This window comes from Dermacentor albipictus, chromosome 8 (genome assembly GCF_038994185.2).
Source record: "Dermacentor albipictus isolate Rhodes 1998 colony chromosome 8, USDA_Dalb.pri_finalv2, whole genome shotgun sequence".
In the NCBI taxonomy this organism is placed as follows: Eukaryota; Metazoa; Arthropoda; class Arachnida; order Ixodida; family Ixodidae; genus Dermacentor; species Dermacentor albipictus.
Window position 1 is genome coordinate 106242209 of NC_091828.1, and position 21985 is coordinate 106264193.

Below are 21985 nucleotides of genomic sequence, written 5' to 3' on the forward strand. Positions count from 1 at the left end.
AGTGAGCATGCATTGCAATTGGTCCCCTGAGTTACTAAGCAAGGCAATATCATCAGCGAATCGCAAGTTGCTAAGGTATTCTCCATTAACTTTTATCCCCAATTCTTCCCAATCCAGGTCTCTGAATACCTCCTGTAAACACGCCGTGAATAGCATTGGAGATATCGTATCTCCCTGCCTGACGCCTTTCTTTATTGGTATTTTGTTGCTTGCTTTATGGAGGACTACGGTGGCTGTGGAGCGGCTATAGATATCTTCCAGTATTTTTACATATGGCTCATCTACACCCTGATTCCGCAATGCCTCCATGACTGCTGAGGTTTCGACTGAATCAAACGCTTTCTCGTAATCAATGAAAGCTATATATAAGGGTTGGTTATATTCTGCACATTTCTCTATCACTTGATTGATAGTGTGAATATGGTCTATTGTTGAGTAGCCTTTACGGAATCCTGCCTGGTCCTTTGGTTGACAGAAGTCTAAGGTGCTCCTGATTCTATTTGCAATTACCTTAGTAAATACTTTGTAGGCAACGGACAGTAAGCTGATCGGTCTATAATTTTTCAAGTCTTTGGCGTCCCCTTTCTTATGGATTAGGATTATGTTAGCGTTCTTCCATGATTCCGGAACGCTCGAGGTCATGAGGCATTGCGTATACAGGGTGGCCAGTTTCTCTAGAACAATCTGTCCACCATCCTTCAACAAATCTGCTGTTACCTGATCCTCCCCAGCTGCCTTCCCCCTTTGCATGCCTCCTAAGGCTTTCTTTACTTCTTCCGGCGTTACCTTCGGGATTTCGAATTCCTCCAGACTATTTTCACTTCCATTATCGTCGTGGGTGCCACTGGTACTGTATAAATCTCTATAGAACTCCTCAGCCACTTGAACTATCTCATCCATATTAGTAATGATATTGCCAGCTTTGTCTCTTAACGCATACATCTGATTCTTGCCAATTCCTAGTTTCTTCTTCAGTGTTTTTAGGCTTCCTCCGTTCCTGAGAGCATGTTCAATTCTATCCATATTATACTTCCTTATGTCAGCTGTCTTACGCTTGTTGATTAACTTCGAAAGTTCTGCCAGTTCTATTCTAGCTGTAGGGTTAGATGCTTTCATACATTGGCGTTTCTTGATCAGGTCTTTCGTCTCCTGCGATAGTTTGCTGGTATCCTGCCTAACGGAGTTACCACCGATTTCCATTGCACACTCCTTAATGATGCCCACAAGATTGTCGTTCATCGCTTCAACACTAAGGTCCTCTTCCTGAGTTAAAGCTGAATACCTGTTCTGTAGCTTGATCTGGAATTCTTCTATTTTCCCTCTTACCGCTAACTCATTAATCGGCTTCTTATGTACCAGTTTCTTCCGTTCCCTCCTCAGGTCTAGGCTAATTCGAGTTCTTACCATCCTGTGGTCACTGCAGCGCACCTTGCCGAGCACGTCCACATCTTGTATGATGCCAGGGTTAGCGCAGAGTATGAAGTCTATTTCATTTCTAGTCTCGCCGTTCGGGCTCCTCCACGTCCACTTTCGGCTATCCCACTTGCGGAAGAAGGTATTCATTATCCTCCTATTATTCTGTTCTGCAAACTCTACTAATAACTCTCCCCTGCTATTCCTAGTGCCTATGCCATATTCGCCCACTGCCTTGTCTCCAGCCTGCATCTTGCCTACCTTGGCATTAGACTCGCCCATTAGTATAGTGTATTTAGTTTTCACTCTACCCATCGCCGATTCCACGTTCTTCGTTACATTCCTGGGGAAATCAATGGTTCCACATTCGGTCAATTCGAACATTTCTTCCACTCCCATGAAATCCTCCAACATTTTACTGTATGAACAACTGGCAACAATTGCAGTTTAACCAGTTCAACAGGTTTCGTACCAAAGGGAGCCTAATGCAGGAAAGATCTGGAGAAGAGACAAGGAAGTGGAGAAGCAATCTACGCAGCAACGCAAAGAGCAAAGAGAGTCAGTGTAAAACGTAGGGGGACGCTGCATTGCGCAGGAGGCCACAACGCAACTGCTGTTGGAAGTGAGGAGGAGGGGGGAGGGTTGGAGACAGGTGAAAGAGCCCACACTGCGGCGTTTCGCAGGTGTGCACACGGATACTTGCACTGAACGCACTCCGTCACTGTCACTGTGCCTTTGGAAAAGTGCCAATGTCATGTAGAAGGGCACATAGCAACGTCGCCACTGCACGGAGAATCAACAAAGGACCTCCTTCAGACGCACACGCAGACGCTTTGATATGCAAGGCTGCACCGAGAACCTCGAGGAGCACAACGTGTTTCCTATGGAATGAGCGAAAATAATATGAGGATGCCACGGGCTTGACCTTTTGTTAAGCACTGCCATGCGAAAGAACCGAGTGAAGCCAGGGAAAGCACACGAGAATTTAAATGCTGTTTAGCTGAAACATACAAATGATAATGTAAGAGGACAAAACAACAGCTTGCTGCCAGGCAGTAGTCGAAACGCACATCTTCCGCGTCACACATGTAGTGCTTCACATCAAGCTACCGCAACAACCATCCTTCAAACTACTTTCTGTCGGGTATTTGTGTATGCATACGAGATATATCTTGGTACAGTTCAGGTACCAAGTGACGATGCCTGCAGCTAAAAAGACACTGCCTTGGCTGTGACCGGCATTGGCTAACACTTCCAGAGCTAACCTCGTACACAAATACTACTTCAGAAAGTGGACCGCAGGGTGGCTGATGCGGTGGCTCAATTGGTGAAGCTGCATATGCGTAATGTACAATGTGTCGGTTCCGCTCTCACACCTGCGGAAAGTTGTCTCTGCCTCGACTTTCACTTCCCTTTACCTTATCATTTCTATGGTTCAATTAAACAACAAATAACTTTCCCCTATGCTACGAGTCCAGTGTTACTACGCTTCAAAAAAAGCATGGCTCGAATAGCATGCATGGTGCAATAGCATGGAATAGCATGGTCGGGCTGCGAAAAAGCTTCGTACAATGTGATACTTTAAATAAACTGATCTTGTCACGAGGGCTTGCTGTACCTTGGCCAGGGCCTCGGACCCGACGCGGGCCGTGGCCTGCGCAAAGCGCTCCTTGGCCTTGAGGGCGCGGGTGCGCTCCGCGCGCAGCCGCTCGTCGTCCTTGAGCAGGGCCACCAGCTGCTTGGACTTCTCCCTGACGTTCACCCCCTGGTCCTTGTTGTCCTCCGTGTGCTGAAAGTCCTTCAGCGTCTGGATCGCAAAGATGTTCTCCTTGCACTGCTGGCTCACCTGTAACGTGCAGCAGCGAGAGAGAAAGAGAGAGGGCAGGGTGCGGAATTCCGTCAGTCCATGCACACTCTGCAGGGCACTCAAAGCAGTTCAATGACTGCAGCTTAAGAAAAAATCCGCAGTTTCTTCTGAAAGGTGAAGCATTGGTAGCGATAGCAACCAATGACGAGAACAGAAGTACGGGAGGGAAGCGGAATGACAGGGCAGCTACACTTGCCCTCTGAACCGGTGTTGTCGATTTAGTTTCATCATCATCATCATCAGCCTGGTTACGCCCACTGCAGGGCAAAGGCCTCTCCCATACTTCTCCAACCACCCCAGTCATGTACCGATTGTGGCCATGTTGTCCCTGCAAGCTTCTAATTCTCATCTGCCCACCAAACTTCCTGCCGCCCCCGGCTACGCTTCCCTTCCCTTGGAATCCAGTCTGTAACCCTTAATGACCATCGCTTATCTTCCCTCCTCATTACGTCCTGCCCACGCCCATTTCTTTTTCTTGATTTCAACTAAGATGTCATTAACTCGCGTTTGTTCCCTCACCCAATCTGCTCTTATCCCGTAACATTACACTCATCATTCTTCTTTCTATAGCTGGTTGCGTAGTCCTCAATTTAAGTAGAACCCTTTTCGTAAGCCTCCAGGTTTCTGCCCCATACGTGAGTACTGGTAAGACACGGCTGTTATACACTTTTCTCTGATTTAGTTTATTTCTATCTAAATTTAGGGGTTTCTTGTGCTGCCTAGTGAGAAAATTTGTTCTGCTGTGGGCGGCTGGTTTCTTAGCTGTTTTCTTGCAATGTTGGCTTCTTCTTTGGCAGTACGGTTTCTTTTACAATAATTTGCACTTTACATGTGGCAAACATGCAGCTTATCCAAGCCTCTTTTGGAATTAACAGAGAATTGTCATGATCATATGAAGATGAAACAGAGGTCACTGTTCTGTAACTTTAATCAGTGCCCGGTTGCTCAACCTGATTTGTAAGTAATTTTAGTTCACAGAAGCCTTATTTTTTTAGTTTTGTTTCGCAATGTGTTTATGAATTTCAGTCACACAAAAAAAGCACTTCGTAATATTGATTATTTATATATTTTATTCAATTATGACTGAAAAGAAACAGACCTTTCTGTCCAGTGTAATTTTTTTTTCTGGCTGTGTTTTACGCAGATCCAATAAAACATGTTTTAAACACGATTATGACAGTTGAGTGCATTTACTGAGTTTTTACTGACTTTGGTAACTCGTATTGCGGGCTTTAGAGTTTCTTGGAATCTTGACCAGAGCAATTTTTTTTTTCTAGTCGGCAACACTGCTCTGAACAAGGCAAGATGGGTCATTTGCAAAGGGCAAGGACAGCAGACAGGTAAAGGATCCTCAAAGAAGATATCTATGATAAAATACTAACTACTAGGCCATCATGTTTCCTCAGTAAATACAAAACATCCAGATTCCACAGGTACCCGAGTACAGTACGTTATAGCGAGAGAAATGCTTTGTTAGTTTCAAGATACCTTTTGCACCATTGCAGTGCTTTATATATTCAAACAACTCAGGACCAAATCACCAAAAGCATCAGAGATGTGTTGCTTTGCAAAATTTGCATTTGAAAACCTGCTCCTGTTCTCACTGAAGCTGTCTCATCGGCACTGTCACTAAAAAGCACTACAGTTGTGAACTTGCTCTACGGTTGGAAAGTTCAACGCTGGCTGAAGTATATGGAAAAGTACCTTCAAAAGTAGTAAATACCAAAGACACTTATTTAGGCTACAGTGCTTACTACTGTTCTGTAGAAGTACTTGTGAAATACCAAAATACTTGCAGAAGTATCTTAAAATACAGTAATTTTAGTAGACGAAGACATGTAGTACAAGCCTGCATCACCGATACAGCAGTCGCTGTGTAACAGGATACTAGCCTCCAGTGCAATCGGCTGAAGCTCGGCTCTCAAGTGAAGCAGGGTATTATTTTGTTTATAGCCTGTGGCTGTTGACGCAGTCAGGCTGCACACTGAACACTAAACACCAAGTGCTAACCATTAACAGCTATTTGCCACAAAATGAACTTTCGGCATACACGATGAACCGCCATAAAAAGTCAATACAGCCAAACCTCAGCATAAAGAAACCATGCATGCAGTAAAAAAAAAACTCCTTTAAATTACGTATGTCATATGTATGTCATTAGGTCAAGGTTTCTGTGTATCTTGAAAGCTCAGTTGGGAAGCCTCTTATCGAAGATGCAGGAGAGTGATGAATCCACTGTCGGGCGATGCTCTTTTTCTGTTATGTTCCTCATCGCAAATGTTTTTAAGGTTCATGCATGCAATCAGCGCAGATATTGTTACAGTCGATGAGCTCATGGGTTCGATTCCCAGCTGCGATACCTGCATTCCAATGGGTGCGGAATGCAGAGATATTTGTGCAATTCGATGCACGTTGAAGAACCCCGGATGCTTTAGAGCAACACCCAGCCCCCTACTACGAGGAGCCTCCTAACCTAAACTGTGCAGTTTCTGATATCTAAACTTAAAAAGTAAAAAACAAAGGACTTGGCCTACAGCATTGCCGGGCAATGCCGAAAGCCCGCCACACGCCTACGACCTCCGATTACACAGCCAACGAACACCTGCTGTGGGATACACAGGAAGCAACTCGTGGGATGCGGCAGTGCAGGCGTTCGGTGTGAAGCGTACCCCGCACGACTAATACGCATCAGAATGCACAAGGCCAGATTGCAGTGGCAATAGCTCAGTTGTTCCACACATTTCAGAAGAAACCTTAGTTTGTGGTCAACTCCAACTTCTCCTTTTCAAGCACGGAAAAAAGAATGCACGAATGCTCACATTATGCGATGATTTGAACAAAGTCTCTCGTGCTCTAAAGAAAAGGACGAATTCTAGCAACTTATGGGGCGCTTGATTTTATGACAGGTGTAAGGTATGATTATCAAAGGAAACCTTAATCCTTTCAAGAAATCACGATTGTAAAAGCAAGTGTAAAAAAAAAGCACTAGATGAGAGGGACAAAAAGGGCGAAGCAAGTGTCGTCCTTCCTGGCATCTTTTTTTTTCTTTTTTTACTTTTTTAGTGCCTACTATTAAAATCACAAATCTTTACCAACTCCCCCCAACTTTCAAATTTGGCTCTGTCAAATTAAACTTCAAAAAATTTGAACAAGTTCTCAAAAAATATATGCAATTTCGTAAAGACGCACCAAAAGGAGAGAACTCTTCAAATGGAGAAATTGGCCACCTTATATCGTGCATGAGCACCTGCTCAGATGTAACGACTGTGCCTGTACGCTAACAATCAGTTGTCATTGCTGTTATTTTTCAATAATTCTTGTCATCACCCGCAGGATGTTCCCATTCAGTTTATAACTATGTGACCTCCTTTTGTACATATAAATCTCTTGTAATTCTTAATTCTTACCTCATTACTGATATGAACAAACCACTGGTTCAAAGTCTGTAGCAATACGCAGCACACCAAAGTGGAAAGAAGCCACACTGAGTAGGCAGGGGGTTCAGTTCCACCTGAACTTCATATAAGGACGGATTACGAGCGAAGCTGTTTAGGCTGCATACATGGGCTGCATACATTATGAAATCACACATTTTTTTGATATGGCACCACACTATGCCTACACAAGCACTGCCGCGGTCACCACACCTGCCATGCATATGCCGCAACCACTGCTCCAGCCGCATCGGCACCTCCAACGCATGTGGCATTATAACCACAGAAGCCCAGGCAACGTACACAGCCACCGTTGCCACACTTTCCCCCTCTCATTATTTGGCAAACAGAATTTAAAACAAAGCACACAAAGGCCAACTTGCTATACTAAGTGCACTTTCTAATATATGTATGTGTTTCTCTTACAACGCCAAATTTCTGTGGTTCTATTTGGACCCAAGATATAAAACTTATTTTTGGAAGTTGGCAGAATGCGTGAAGCCTGCTCTATCTCCGCACACGTCGGCTCAGTACTGTACTACCTCCAGAATCGGCTAGCTCATTCCTGTCCATGCACCATGATATGAACGTAAGCTGACCACGGTAAACCCCCCCCCTCCCCTTCTCGGGACCGCATGCCCGGTATTGCGCTATCTCCGGATTCGGTACACAAATTCCTGTCGCCCATACGGCTGTAACTCAGCGCCAGGGTACCCGCACTGGGAACACATGCGGGGAATGCATAGAGGGGCTAGAGGTAAACAGCTTTGCCTTAAAAAAAAAGTACAGTTGACTTCCGCTAATACAACCTCGGTTTACTCAACTTTCCGCGTAATGAACGCCCCCGTATAGTCCCAGCTAGAAGCCACACATTGCTATAAATGGAAAAATCATTTAGTTCTAATGCGAAAGAATACCACTTCGATGCAACCCACTCCCAACCTCCCCCCGGTGCCCCTTTGTATGTGGAGTGGTTCCTAAGAGCGTGAAAATACAAGAAATCAATCAGACAGCGATACTCCTTCCATAGGTGTTAAGGCATTTTATTTTTATCCTCTACTTGCCGATGTGCCTTACGCCCGAGAAGCCTCCATTCGCACTTGTTTTGCATTGTGTCACCACCCCCGCATTCAGCAGTCTACAGTAAAATCTTGTTCATACATCGATTGTGGGGAACGCGGATCAGGTATGCGCTAAGCAATGTACTAATTAACCGGCAATGGCAGATGTGCAGCTACAGACTGCACGGTCAATGCACTAGCCGCGTCGGATATGGAAGGGCCATCATCCACGTCGTCCTCCATGATGACGTGGAAGTGCTAGTAGCTATGGGAACAAGAAACATGTCATGGCTACCATGTTTTGATGTCACTATTGGTATGGACAGCAATTTGAGAAAGGTCCGTGTGTGGCCTATGTGCACAGCATTTTGCCATTTCCACACTTGTATGCACCGAGAAATGAAGTAAATATTTGGCACTAACAGTTTGGCATGCATTAAGCGACTATGGCTTAAGTGGTCAGACCATACATTAGCTTAAATGGCAAGAGGGCGGGGAATTCATCGTGACGTTTAAACCGGAATTACTTATTAACAAGGTTTTACTGTACTTGGTTCGTTCCACATTGCACACCACTGTCCACTGAGGGCAAGAAAAAAAAAGATTCTTTAGGATGTGGAGAATGGTGTTCTGGGCAGGAAACATATAGGTGAGAAATACGGTGTGCAGGAAAGCACGCCTGCAGCACCCACAGTGAACTCATAGTGCTTATAGCAAGAAAATTCTTGGAGCCTACAGCCATGATCAGGTTTATGGCAAAACGAAACTCATGTGCATGATGGCGCACTTTCTAGTCCAATGGGAGAAGCCGTAACTGCCCTTTAGTGGACCAGCCCTTGGCAAAAAAGCAAAGGTACTCCTTACGAAGCTCAATGTGCCCCGGCCACACTTGTTCAAGCAGCTGGTTAAGCATTACAGACTACCTCATTTACTTGCAGGATGCTCGCACCTTCACAATGCATGCACCCCCCCCTCCCCACATTTCCCATCAAAAATCTGAATTTCTTTTTTTAATTATGCGGGCACTAGTGCGAGCATTATGAGAGTAAATATGGTACGTCAAGCAATGCAAAAAAGGTTTGAATTCGTTTATTTGGTATCATTTTTTTTCATTCGACCTTGAGGACAATTCGACCAAACCATGATGTCCCATGTGAGTCGCATTAATGGGAGGTCTGCATTCTTTTGCCTGTGCTGCCAGAACACGGTGCATCAAATATGTCGTCAAACATGGTATTGCCTACAGCAAATTGGTCTGTAGCAATACGCAGCACACCAAAGAGGAAAGAAGCCACACCAAGTAGGCAAGGGGTTCAGTTCCACCTGAACTTCATTGACTGTTGCCTTTTCTTTGCCACCACTGGATATAACTTCCAAAAACAAATCGCCTACACGAATGTGTACATCGCGCCTGAAGGGGGTTATCTATCATAAAGATAGCAGGGTGAAAGACGCAACACAAAGCAGAGAAGCACACAGGACAGGGGCTTGACAGTCTGAGAGGTGCCCGACTGTCAGCACCTGTCACCGCATTGTCCTCCACTCTGTGTTGCGTATTTCACGCTTCTATCATAATGATACAAGCGTACCAGCTGGCTGCCCACTTATTGGTCTGTTTATCTAGTAACACGTCATTAACAGAGCTAACTAGCGAACCTGTGATGCAACAAACAAAACCCTTAAACCAGTCAATAACCCAGAGGACATATAGACAAAAAAAAAGGAATATCCACACAATGCAACACACATTTGATAGCCTGTACACACAGTGTTGAAGCAATAAAGATATTCAGTTCTTGGCCACCATGGCCACATTTCAATGCGAGCGAAATGCACAAACACTTGTGTACTGAAGCTCAGGTGCCCATTAAAACTCCAGGTGGTCAAAATTTGTCCAGAGCCCACCACTGCACCACCACCACCTCGTAACCTACTGCACTGCTTCATAACATTAAAACCCAACAATTTAATTTAACAGTAAAGACAGAACAGGTCGCCGCTGTTGGAGAATAGCAACCTTAGGGCATGATAAAGCTAAAACAATGGCTAGCATGTTCCGCAGCTCCAAATTTCGGCTTCATCGAGTGAAACTAACACACATCCAAATTTGGTACAAGAGCGTTTCCTCAACCCGTACTTACTGGAATGAGAACATTACAGCTGGCAATTAAGCCCGCAACCTCGAGCCCAGCAGTGTAAAAGCCACAGCCGCCGCACGACAGGCACCTGCACTCACCTTCTCGGAGCCAGTCTTGATGAGGTACTCCAGCAGCACCAGCGCCTTGTAGACGTGTCGCCAGTTCTTGCCGTGGTCATTGAGCCGCTTCCATATCATCTGCATGATCTCGGTGAAGGCCACCACATTGTACGACAGGTCGGCAATCTCGCCCATCAGGGTCGAGGGCGGCCCCCAGGGGTCATTGGAGGTCGCCTCGCGCACCTTAACCTGGGCGTCCGAATAGTTCCGCACCACATTCTTCACGTTTCGTCTGAGGCCGTGGACGTTCATCATGAGCACGAAGGAGGCGCAGCACAGAAGCTGCCGGGGGTTGTTCTTGGGCACGGTAGCTGCCTTGGTGGGCGTCGGCTGCTAACACAGGCCGGGCAACTGTGCGCAGCTGCGGGGTCGGTTGCCGGTAGACGGCGCGGACTGTCGGAGCAAGCCTCCAACGCAACGATCGGGCTTCGCGTGCGACCGAGCGTGGTGCTGTGCCGCTGGTCGACTCGCGCCTCCGTTGCTGGCGCACCTTTGCGGATTTTGTTGCTTGCACTGGTGACGGGTCCTCGGGTGCGGACCGATGCTGCTGCTTACGACGGAGGAATCGGCACACTTTGCGGATGGCGGAGTAGTCCAGAAGACGGCAAGTCCAAAGGGGGCGGACGCGATTTCTGCCGCGTCTTGAAGAAGGCGGCGGACGGAGCGTCAACGACGGCTCAAAGTATGGCACACATTAAAACTGGTGGCACCTGTCTCCAGGTCTTGATGGCAGGGGGTGTGGGGTGGCGCTCAGAACGTTTGCTGGGCAAGAAAAAAATGTAACGAGAAAAATTTCGTTAAGCAAGCTCAACACCATACCATATGGGTTCAAATAACAGCTGTATTACTTTTCCATTTACTTCAAATACCCCCAAGGTGAAATGACATTACGGACGGGAACAGTTAGTATGACAGACTGCATAAAACAATTGGTAGTTCCTGCTTATACAATATCAGCCATGAGAAAAGAATGCAGATAACTATTAATAAACAAATATTAGTTGGTGAAATAGAACAGAAAACATTGTATACATTTAAACATAAGTGCATTATAATATGTAATGCACCGATACACTGTATGCATCACGTGCATAATATAATCATGTATTCCCATGAACATTAAACCATAATACATTTTAAAACAAAGATATCTTGCGCAATGTTGACGTGTCGCTTATACATGGATCAGTTACATTTTGGCTCAAGATTCAAATTTTCAGCCCATTTCCTCCCAAAGCAGGTTTGACCTTACAACATAAAAAGAAAATTCCTTGATTACACAGGCAAATATAGCCACAACAAAGTACAAAACAAGCAAACATATGACTATGTTGACGGCTACAGATGGCTGAATTGTGCTCATTGTTCGTTTCACAGTAACACAGCTTTCATTACTGCCAAAGGGGTCAACTGCAATGAAATTTTACTTTGGTTGAATCAGTTATACTCAAGCAATCTTGGCAAAGCTACAAGACTGGTAATTGTCCAATTGTCGCATTGGTGGCCCTTAAATAGCACCTTAGCAGAGTTGGTGACGGTGACGATTTGCCCAGCAGATGACGCAGACACCTGGCGGTTAGTGGACGGGACACAAATTTCTGTCCATGGCCTCCAAGATTTTCACTGCCACGCTTAATCTCGGAAGTCATGCCAAGGAGCATTCAGAGTTCTGCACCGTTTCCAGCCTGTGGTAATGGCAACACTTTTCAGCTCTCAGCTTTAGTATTATAAAGCAATTTTTCAGGTTTTTCCCAATGCATCTACTCAGGTTTCAAACATCACAGTTCACACATCAACATTGTCCGAAACTAAGGCGGTAATGTGGTCCAAAAAAATGTCGCAGTTGTCCTTTGTTACTTGGACTACTATTAACGAAAAACACCAACGAATACTTTTTTTCTTTCAAAATTTTCTTTCTCATTGTACACAATTCAGCTATTACAAAAGTATGTGTGATATTCAGCACTTCATCAATTTTTCAGCGAAAGACAAAAGCTTTTCCAAGACACTGCAATCACTACGGTCTTGCGCAGAGTGCAACACACCATACGGCGGAGGGCCAAACCTCGTTGTCTGCACCTCCGCAAGGACCGGCTTTGCTTCCTTGCCCCGCTATCCAGTCTGTCGGTCTGATAAAAAAAGGGGGGAGTGGGGAGGAGGCTGCCTGTTATCTATTATGTGCGTTGCATGCATCACTGGCCCTGCCCACCCCTTATTCATCCCCCAATTTTAGCTGAAACATCACCACTCCTGAATACTCTAATCAAATCTGGCATGTATGAGTGTTTGAGCGCTCACTGAGATTATGTTCAGTAAGAGCAGGATCTGGCGAATAAGCTAGCAGCATTTGGACTAAGTGGAATGGGACTGATGCGAAAATAGTGATTCGTAGTTCTGTGAGACCAGACAGTACAAAAAAGAGAAAATTAATGAAACAGCTCCTGTAATGTTTATTTCATGAAGAAACACAGGGGAAGACACGTGCTCAAGAAAAGCCCATGCACAAAATACCATGTGCAGATGCAAAAAAAATTTTAGAGAGCACGGAACAGTGAAAGGTGGATCACTAAACATGAGATACGAAAACACCCCCATGCGGCACTGACGCTAAACGTTTTCCATCACGTTCCACTTGCAGAAACGACTGAGCTACGTGCGTACATGCTGCAGTGTGTGCTAGCCGCACACTAAAAGAGCAGTCAAAAGAGAGCTTCTACAGAAACCATGCTTCCCAAAAACCTAAAAACAAAGCACTCATTGGTAACACTTCTTCATTCGCATCAATTTTTCCCTTTGTCCCATCCCCCAAAAGTATGCAGCACTGCTCTGAAGCCTCGGGCAGGAGTCAGATGTGACACAAGGCCATGTGGGCTGGAGGCACCATCTTTACTGCCCTCCATTCCCCTCATGCCATCCAAGGTTTCAGTATGCATGCCTCAGATTCAACAGCGCTTCAAGCAGAAGATCGACCATCTTGAATAGAGCACGCACGTGAATAGAGCACGCACGTGGAACCGCAAGCTACCCTTCTTACAGAATAAACCATATGGACACGAGCACACTGTTTCTTTCTTCAGTGAATATTTTTCACCCGCTAACCATTGTTATAAAGTTACCGCTCCTTGCAAGACGCCTACGCGTATAGAAACTTTCTCAAATGTTGCCGCCAATTCTGTAGCAAAAGGGCCTTGTCTAACCAGGTTGCATGCTTCAAGAGAGCAGTGGCATACGTGCTCTAACCAACACGAGCACCAGCGATTATGCCGCAAAGTACGATGAGTCATGTATAAGCAGCCGACACTCTTGTCCCGGAGGTCAGATTTCGATGACCGGCGACTGTGCTCGCCACTATCAGTGGTGCTTTGAGTGTCACTTGTTTCCTTCTGGGCACCAGTTCGCCAACGAAGTGTTGAATTTGTGATTCACAGTTGCGCCATACTGCCTGGCTCTTCACCGTTACCACAACGTTATCACCCAATTTTACATAAGAGCTAGTCCTTCCCCTGCAGTACTTTTCACATAGATTAAATTAGAGTTATCTGAAGTCGGCGTTCCACCATTGTTGGACTACTCGATTTTATAACTGTTACCTACCGTGCACATCAAGCGTGCGGAATTACCTCCCCGCATCAGTTGCAACTATTATAAACCTCCGTTAATATTGTAATGCCCCAGCTAGCATTGTATAGCAAGGAAATAATCGTTGACCTTTTATGTTTTATTTGTTGACTTTTGTGCGATAACGAATGTTTGTGATTTTCTTCTCTCGTAGCTAATACTGCATAAGAAGGAAGTGCCGAACGTTTCACGCATTATCCCATATTCACCGCTCCCTTCTGTAAATATCATTCAAGCTCGAAGACAAGCACAATAGATACGTGTGCCGGACTCACCTTCTCAAAAAGCACCAATCCTGGTCATGGGCTCCCTCAGCAGGTGCCTCTGAAGCAAGACGGTTGGTTGCCTAGCTCGATGTTCCCAGCAGCACTTCGTGCCCACAAAAGGACACGACTGCGCAAATTTGGGGGGGGGAGGTGGGGGGGGGGGGTGGCACCGCACCTGCACTCACAGTTCGGGCCTGGCGTGGCACTGGATCTCGCGTCCGAAAGCGTCGCAGCCTGGCTTCGAAATTTTGACCGGCGACAAGACGGTGGGGGGGAAGGTCACGGATGTGAATGGAGGGGATGAGGGGTCGCCGTCAACTGTACGGCCGGGACAACATGTCACGCGACGATGACGACCGGGCGGCGACACGGGGGAAGGCGGAGCGTCAGCGACACGAAGCGCAGTGGTAGCCTGGCAGAAAACAACCTGCGTGACACAATGCAAGGGAGGGTCACAGGAAGCACATTCCAGACAAGGTCACTTAATAGCACATTCTGTAGGTACTTTCTGGGTGCTACGGCAGCACTTCAAAGAAGTTCAAATGAAACGATAACCAAGTTTTCACTCCGAGTTTAAATGGGCTCCAATGGTGATGTAAAGCGCCACTAAGGTTATTCGGCATGCTTATTAATGTTTTAGAAAAGCATACAGGGCCTTAGGTATGTTAAATGCAAGCATCTTATAACACTACAGTATTTGTCACTTGCAGAAACTCAATCGCAAGAATTACAGGGTCTCTTAAGAGGCAAACAGCGAAAGCCTACTCTTCCTCCTTTTATCATTTGCCTCTTCTATTTCTCTTCCTTATTTTAGTCATTACTGCTCACTACTAAGCATTTTTAGTCATTTGTAATCAATTCTGGTCATTACAAGCCATTGTTACAGACATGTTGGTCATTTCGTAGTCATTAGTAGTCATTACAAGCAATTTCAGACATTATTAGTCATTACTAAGCATTTTAGTCATTTCTTATTAGTTGTCATTACAAGTTTTCATTAGACATATGGGTCACTACAAGTCATTTCAGTCATTACTGCTAACTAGTAAGCATTTTGTCATTTGTAATCAATTGTGCTCATTACAAGCCGTCGTTAGAAGTATTGGTCATTTCGTAGTCATTACTACTAATTACTAGACATTTCTAATCAATTGTGGCCATTAGAAGCCATCGTTAGACATATTGGTCATTTCGGAGTCATTAGTAATTATTACAAGTCATTAGTAATACTTACTAGTCATTATTAACTTCTACCAATCTCTATTATAATTCACTAACTGTCACTACAATCATTTTTCATTCTTTAATCTGTCTTCAAAGGTGTGATGACGCTTCAGCAGACACTCCGGCGGTCAGGTCTGCTGACACAAACTTCACCATGAGCCTAGAAAGGCTTTCACCTTAAAAACGAAGGGGTGGTGCCACCTGGTGCTTGTTGTGAAACCTGTCCAAGACAAGACAATCTATCGGCCCCCAATGTGCTGTTTCTATGTGAATTCACCATGTCAAGCTTAGTCGCGAGCACTGCTGCACAATTTCTCAGAAATTGGGGGAATTGGGTGAGGGGGGGGGGCTGGCCTTTTATTACTTGTGGTTAAGGTTTACAAGAAGTAGTACAGACTTAATTATCACTACTTGTGATCAAAGAAACAAACAGAGAGTGCAGCCACTATGACAATTTACACAGGAAAAGAAGCGGCAAGTGCCATAGGTTTGACAATGTTAGTTTTCAGAATATGTATGCACTATGTACATTCAGCTCCTCAATTAACATACGCTAACATAGACTACAGTAGCCACAAAAGCAATACACAAAGAATGTGCAGTAAGAAGAGCGCTATTTCTTTCAGCACCTAAGGCTTATCTGTTTGCTTGCACACACTATTCTAAATGTATCCAATCACGCGGTACAGTTTCAAAGCCATCTGGCACTACCTTAATAGCCCTGCCACAACAATCTGAAGCGGCCAGTTTATTATGCTGCAAGACATAGGCAAGTTCGGCACATACTATTTTGATGCACTTGTGCAAGGTTTCTGCTCCATTTGACCCACATTGTGCAATACGGCAAAAGCTGCACATCGGATCAGTCAACTAGGAAAGGAAGGGAACCAATAGTGTGACCTGCCATGTTGGCTCCGCAGCTACGGCATTCTGTTGCCATGCTTGAGGGCGAAGGTTCAATTCCCATATCATTGCAGCCACATTTCAGAAGGCAGGCTGATTGCCAGAATGCCCATGTAACCGAGCTCTGGATTAAAAAAATACGAGGGCAGTCACAGTCTACCTGTGTGACACTCCTCCACCATGATCATATCATGAGAAGCCAAGAAACAAAGACACCAATGACAGCATAGGGACAACATAATTCAATTAGTAAGGACAAGTAATTTCCCCTATGTTGTCCTTGCTATCTTTGTCTGTTGGCTTCTCATGATATGATTAAAAAAAATCGGACCCCTTGGCTAACCCCCTTTCTTCTCGTTCCTCCACCATGATGCATCTTTACTCTGCCTCATCAGCTTCACGAAGTGCGATGAAGGCCAGGGCTCGTGTAAGCGAATCGAAACGGAAAGCCAGTGAGGAGGGAGAAGGGCTCACCCAATGTGCTCAACTAATCCTTCCATGAAGCTTCCATTCAGTCAGGTTCGCACAGAGGGCAGCCACTGAAGGAGCACTTCCTCCGATTCTCTTTTCCAGTTAGCTCACACAACCCATGACTTTCGCTGCACTTGCATGGAGTTGGCGAGGCAAAGTACAGGCTCACGTTTCTTCAGAATGCGAAGTCCCATCGATCTCTTGATCAAACGCATACCTACATGTCTCGCCCATTGTTTGCTGCTAATCCTCCAGTGAACAATGCTGGCCTAATGGAGGTGTCACGGCAAGACAAGCAGCCCACGGTGGGAAAGCCCTCTTCCTGTTCTTGAGGGGCCTGTGCCGCTAGTTCCCTCCTGCCTTATGCTAGCCACACACTTCACTGCACTGCGCATAGTTGGTGCAGCGAAGCAGAGGCCATTAATTACAAAAACTTCACTCTCTCACCTAAACTCATACTTCATAACATAGCTCTATCAGTTGTCAAATGCAACAAAAATGTTGGACAAAAACCTGCCTTCACACGGAAGTAACCAGCGAGGTATCACTCCAGGACAGCAGCAGCTGCAATATTGCATGACAGTTTGACTGTGCGTGCGCCTGTCACACCCAGCTGCTCTCTACGTCACGGGTCACGCTACCTTCTTTTGCAAGAGTACAACTGCTTGCTTGGCAACCAGAACAGTGCCCAACCTTCCCCTCCCCCACTCCCATCTATGTAGTTCGCTCTCTTCCTCGAGGTGGTGCCACTGATGCTGTGTTGGCATATCGCAATAGTGTAATACTACATTTTCAGAAGGTTCACTCTGAAGCATAAGGATGGCCCTCCAGTTTACTTTTGGACTGTTTCACAAGAATGAATTTTGCTGCCCTTCGCATCTGAAATAGAACAATGCGGCTATCAGGAGTGACTAAGGAGGTCACATTCAGTGCGTGCTCCATGGACCAGCATCGTGTTCACATGCACATTGCCGGCTTTGTTTCTGCTTTTCTTTACCACGACAGCAAAAATCTCATTATATCCCCATGAAAGAAAAGCACAAGTCTGTTCCTGCCCAATCAGTGAAACCGAAGATAACAATCCTCGCCCGCTTTAGACACTGACATGGTGTCAGGGAAGTTAGGCTAAAATGGCTATTTTCTTCCCTTCAATAAGAAATGTCAGAAAGCATATTCTACAATGGCAACTCAAGTTGGTTACCGCACAACCAGAACTCCTTGTCCGAACTCCTTTTCCCGATTACTGCACAGAATGGCTTTGTGGGGCATGAAGCATCAAATTCCCCTGGTGCGACGTGACCCACTTTTGTGTAAACTTTCTTTTCAAACTTTTTCAAGCTCCAGAAGGAAGGTGTCATGGCATGTCAAATCAGATGCAACAAATAATTTTTTTTTCTCTCGACTTATTTTCAGCGAAAATGTCACTTCGCGCCCCAGGAAAGCCCTGCACAGACCAAATAACTGCCTTGACCGGTGCCACAGTGAACATGTGAAGAGCATAGCATGTTTGGTAACTGCAGCGACAAACATTGCCTTAGAGCTGAGCGATAACACTGTAGACAAGTAGAAACATGAAACAGACCCATGCAAAAAAGAAATAAAAAGCATGGCAAGCCACAGCGTGAATAACACGCACTTGGTGACATCAGAGCACTTATAGTGCCTGCAGCAAATAACCAGAAGCCATCAAGCTTACGGCTAGCTCAGTCCGAATGACCGGAAAAGGCATACCGGGGCAGATAAACATGTTCGACACACACGCAAAACTACTATCGGGTCGAATAGAAGGGCGCGCGTACCCATTAACAAAGGTACTGGTCAGTGTATATCTATATCAGCGAAGCTGCATTTTTCGATAAGGCGTATCTCGATCAACGCTAGCACACGTCCGGTTGTGCTCAAAATGAGATATACGTACTACAATAGCTGGCGGACAGCTTCAGTCACATCATTTTGCTGCGTCGGACACCATAAAACGAACGTCGAACACTGAGCACAGCTCGAGGCAGGAGAACGAGGGCCCCGGGCCTCGTAAGCTTCCCTTGCCGCTCGTTTGAACTTAAAGAAAAAAATCGCCGAACAAGCAACTGAGCATGAAAAGATTGGGAAATATATGGCAGCAGTAGCGATAGCGATACTCGAACCTTTCGACACGCCGTCTGCGTCACTTCTCTTTATCGTCTGCTGCGGCAACGCTCGCATTAATGGGAGTCGCGCATACCACGGCCGAACGCGATACGAAACACCGACGTCACCGGCTTCCCGAAAGGTCTGGAAAAAACTTCCTCTCCGATGTCGAATGACTAACGCAACAACAGCCCTTTGGCACAACCGCACGAGCACCCACAAGGATGTTCTCTACATTTGTAACCTCGCACTACTAAACTGCTGCGGCGGCAGTACTTCGAACTGAACGAAACCGAATGTCTTGTTTATTTTCTTATTTTTTCCGGCGGTTAGCGACACACATGGAATCCAATTACGTGACGATGCGCTGTCCGAAACTGCAACCGCGCTGGCGGAGCTTGCGGCCCCAAATGGGTGAACAAAGAAAAAAAAATGGAGTTTTACGTGCCAAAACCACGATCTGATTATGAGGCACGTCGTAGTGGGGCAGTCCGGAATAACTTGGACCACCTGGGCTTCTTTAACGTGCACCTAAATCGTACATCACGGGTGTTTTCGCATTTCGCCCCCATCGAAATATTTGCGACCGCCGTGGCAACAAAGAGACGATACAGAATGAGCGATTAATACGACAGGAAAAAAAAAAAAAAAAGAACAGCGAGGTTCCTGAAACGCTCACCCGTTTGTTTACATTGCTCAGTCCTCGACTTTTTTTTTTTTTTTTTGTCCTCAATCCTGTGAGGTTAACGTGTGCGGCTAACCTCCACCGCAGAGTCGACCCTCGCGAACATATCAGGACGTCAGGTTCACCAGGCGCTGGATTAAGCTAGCCTCCGTGATCGTCTGCATTCGTAGCGTTTTGATAGTGCACAGAAAGAAAGAAAAAAAAGGAGAAAAAAATGAATAGCGTTAAAAACTCTAGTTCATCGGTAGCCGTAGCATTTATTAAAACCCAGTTTCGTCTGCACGATCAGCACTGCAATGTCGCGTTCACCGAAATGCTACCCTTCGACGTGTCACGCTGCTTTCCTTTGGTTCTTTTTTTTTTTTCCTGCTTACGTAGCGAACCGAAGCCCCCTCACGACACCGCCCGCCCGGGGAGTCAACAAGCATCGATTTGACATTCCAACCGCGGTTCGCTAGCTACGACTTCGCGCGGTTCGGTCGGCCGCCCAGGGGGGCTTGTTCGTTCCTCCGACAACGTCAGGGGATCCACGAGAGCGTGTCGGTCGCAGATAACAGCAGCTGCTTCGGAGGGCGCCTATCCGACCCTGTAGAGTTGTTCACCGCGAGGTTAAAAAACGGGCATTCCTCCAAGAGCAATAAACAGGCATGCGGCGTAGCACGGACAGGGGAAAGGAGACACGGAAACAGAAAGGGCACGAGGGACAAGTCACGGCGATTTTTTGAGAGCGGTCCGATATCCGATGTTAGGGGAGGAAAAAAGCAAGAAACGTGGGCGCAAAAAAAAAAAATTATCAGACTTTCACGTTCTCCCCTTGGACACACCTGCCAGGTCGACAGATACAACGCCGACGCCGTAGTAGTAGTGGATAGAATGCGGGTGCGCCTGCAACTTGGCTCACGACCCACGGAAGACGCACGCCTACACTCATTGCAATTAGCTTCGCGTCGCTCGAGGTGGTTGACTTGGCGGAGTCGGCAGGCAGCCAGCCCAGACACAGAGGGACGCGACTCGAAGCTAGCGAATAGACCCCGAGCAATTTCGGTTTCTCGGAAGCGCCCTTCGCCGCGTCACTTCTCACGGGGTTGCCTCTTCGAAAGTCACACGGCCTTGCTTGCACAAGACGCCTCCTTCTGCATGCAAAGGCAACACACAAACAACACAAGCCCACCAACGGGACTCTTTCTGGTGGTATCTAGCCTCCGTAGAGCCAGCCTCCTCCTCTAGCTGAACGACGGATGTCGGCCACAGAACATTACAAAACTCGGCTGTCGCTTGCGCCCGACGTACTAAGGTGGCCGCGCGAACAATCGTCAACGTAGCCGTGCGCCAGACCGCGCGGCACAGGAAAAGCTCCGGCTGTCATTCGAAGAAGCGAGAGTCTATTAAAGGGGCCCCCCTGTCGCCGATAGGCCTAGCCGAAACAGCAAACGTCACTCGCGTGGATGGCCAAGGTGAAATGTGACAGGTGGTCAACGAGACGTGAAGAACGTTTGGCGACAACACGAGTCCCCCATAGGGGATCCAATCGCGCAACACGCTAGCGTAAGTGGGAAAAATTGAAGCATAAGCGGAACACCAACTTACATTTGATCAGTTGACCCATCCAGCGGAAGTCGGCTGCGGATGGATCTTTACGCAGGCAAGCAACAAACCGGAAGCCTCCGCCAAAGCGGTCGATGATGATGATAGTAACGACACTTAAAAACTTGTATTTGTCGGCAGTCGATATGCGCAATTTCGCTTGCAGAAATGAGCTATCAGTGATGCTAGCAACCAGAGAACACATATAGTTGGAGTACATTCAAAACATTACTACTAATTTACCTGGAATTTGGACTTGCTAACCGGCGGAAAGGCGCATGTCGTCTGCTGTCCGGGTCATATGAATTAGTCCTTACTTTTCATAGGTTCTCATTAGCTCAAATATAAACTCACTTGTTCATACTCGAGATTGCCAATGCACTCCTTAAAAAGGCTTAGTGCCTTTGTAACGCCGCATGGGGTGGCGCCCTCTAGAGTAAAGTTGTGGCATTTAAAGACTGCAGTCTTAAAACTGTTGCACCCTTTGGGGTGTATATTTGTCCCACAACAATAATCGTCATCTGCCTTGCTTGCGCTTCCTTTCCTGAAAATTCGGCGCTCGCTACTTTCCTGTCGAGAATGCTGCGTCACACTGATAAGGCGCGTGTCGTTCGTGACTGGAAAGTACCGGGCTCGCAACGTTAAAGAAAGGAAACGCGGGCAGCACGGATGACGATTATTGTTGTGGGACAAGATACGCCCCAAAGGGTGTAAATTTTTCTAAGAGTGTGCGCTTTTGCTGGCTGAAATCGCCAGACCATGCGCCAGACGCAATTGCGGGAGCCGGAAAATTGCGTTTTGTAAACCACCTATTTGCTCTTGAAATGAAATTCTCTGCCGACTGCAGCGTCATACATGAACTAGTTTCGGCAACAAATTTGAGGCAAAGGCGCGTGACTTATTATGTTCGTTATGATTGGTTGGACATGAAGAATATATTAGAGGAAGAGCTCACCGTAGCGCCCATATTCTAGGAAACTCTATGGCACCCATGCATTGAAACCGCAAGGGCGCCGCCATTTTGTTATATTTTACAGGCGCGCCGGCGCAGACGGTGATCTGGATCACACAAGAT

General features: G+C 46.3%; 1 protein-coding gene across 7 annotated transcripts in view; it reads right to left on the reverse strand.

The window, feature by feature from the left end:
* lqf (epsin homolog lqf) overlaps window positions 1–21036 on the reverse strand; it is a 49506-nt gene extending 28470 nt beyond the window's left edge. For 4 of the 7 annotated variants that reach the window (XM_070523935.1, XM_070523934.1, XM_070523936.1 and 1 more), the window contains exons 1-4: window positions 20914–21036; window positions 13926–14343; window positions 10012–10794; window positions 3032–3259 (exon numbers count right to left, since the gene is read on the reverse strand). In XM_070523935.1, the coding sequence (XP_070380036.1) occupies window positions 3032–3259; window positions 10012–10287 (504 nt within the window). In that variant the 5' untranslated portion in view covers window positions 10288–10794; window positions 13926–14343; window positions 20914–21036. Of the gene's footprint in view, window positions 1–3031; window positions 3260–10011; window positions 10795–13925; window positions 14344–18432; window positions 18579–18658; window positions 18797–20150; window positions 20400–20913 lie in introns of those variants that run through there. The other 3 variants (XM_070523933.1, XM_070523932.1, XM_070523931.1) reach the window with 3 other exon arrangements.
* Between the last annotated feature and the right edge of the window lie 949 nt (window positions 21037–21985).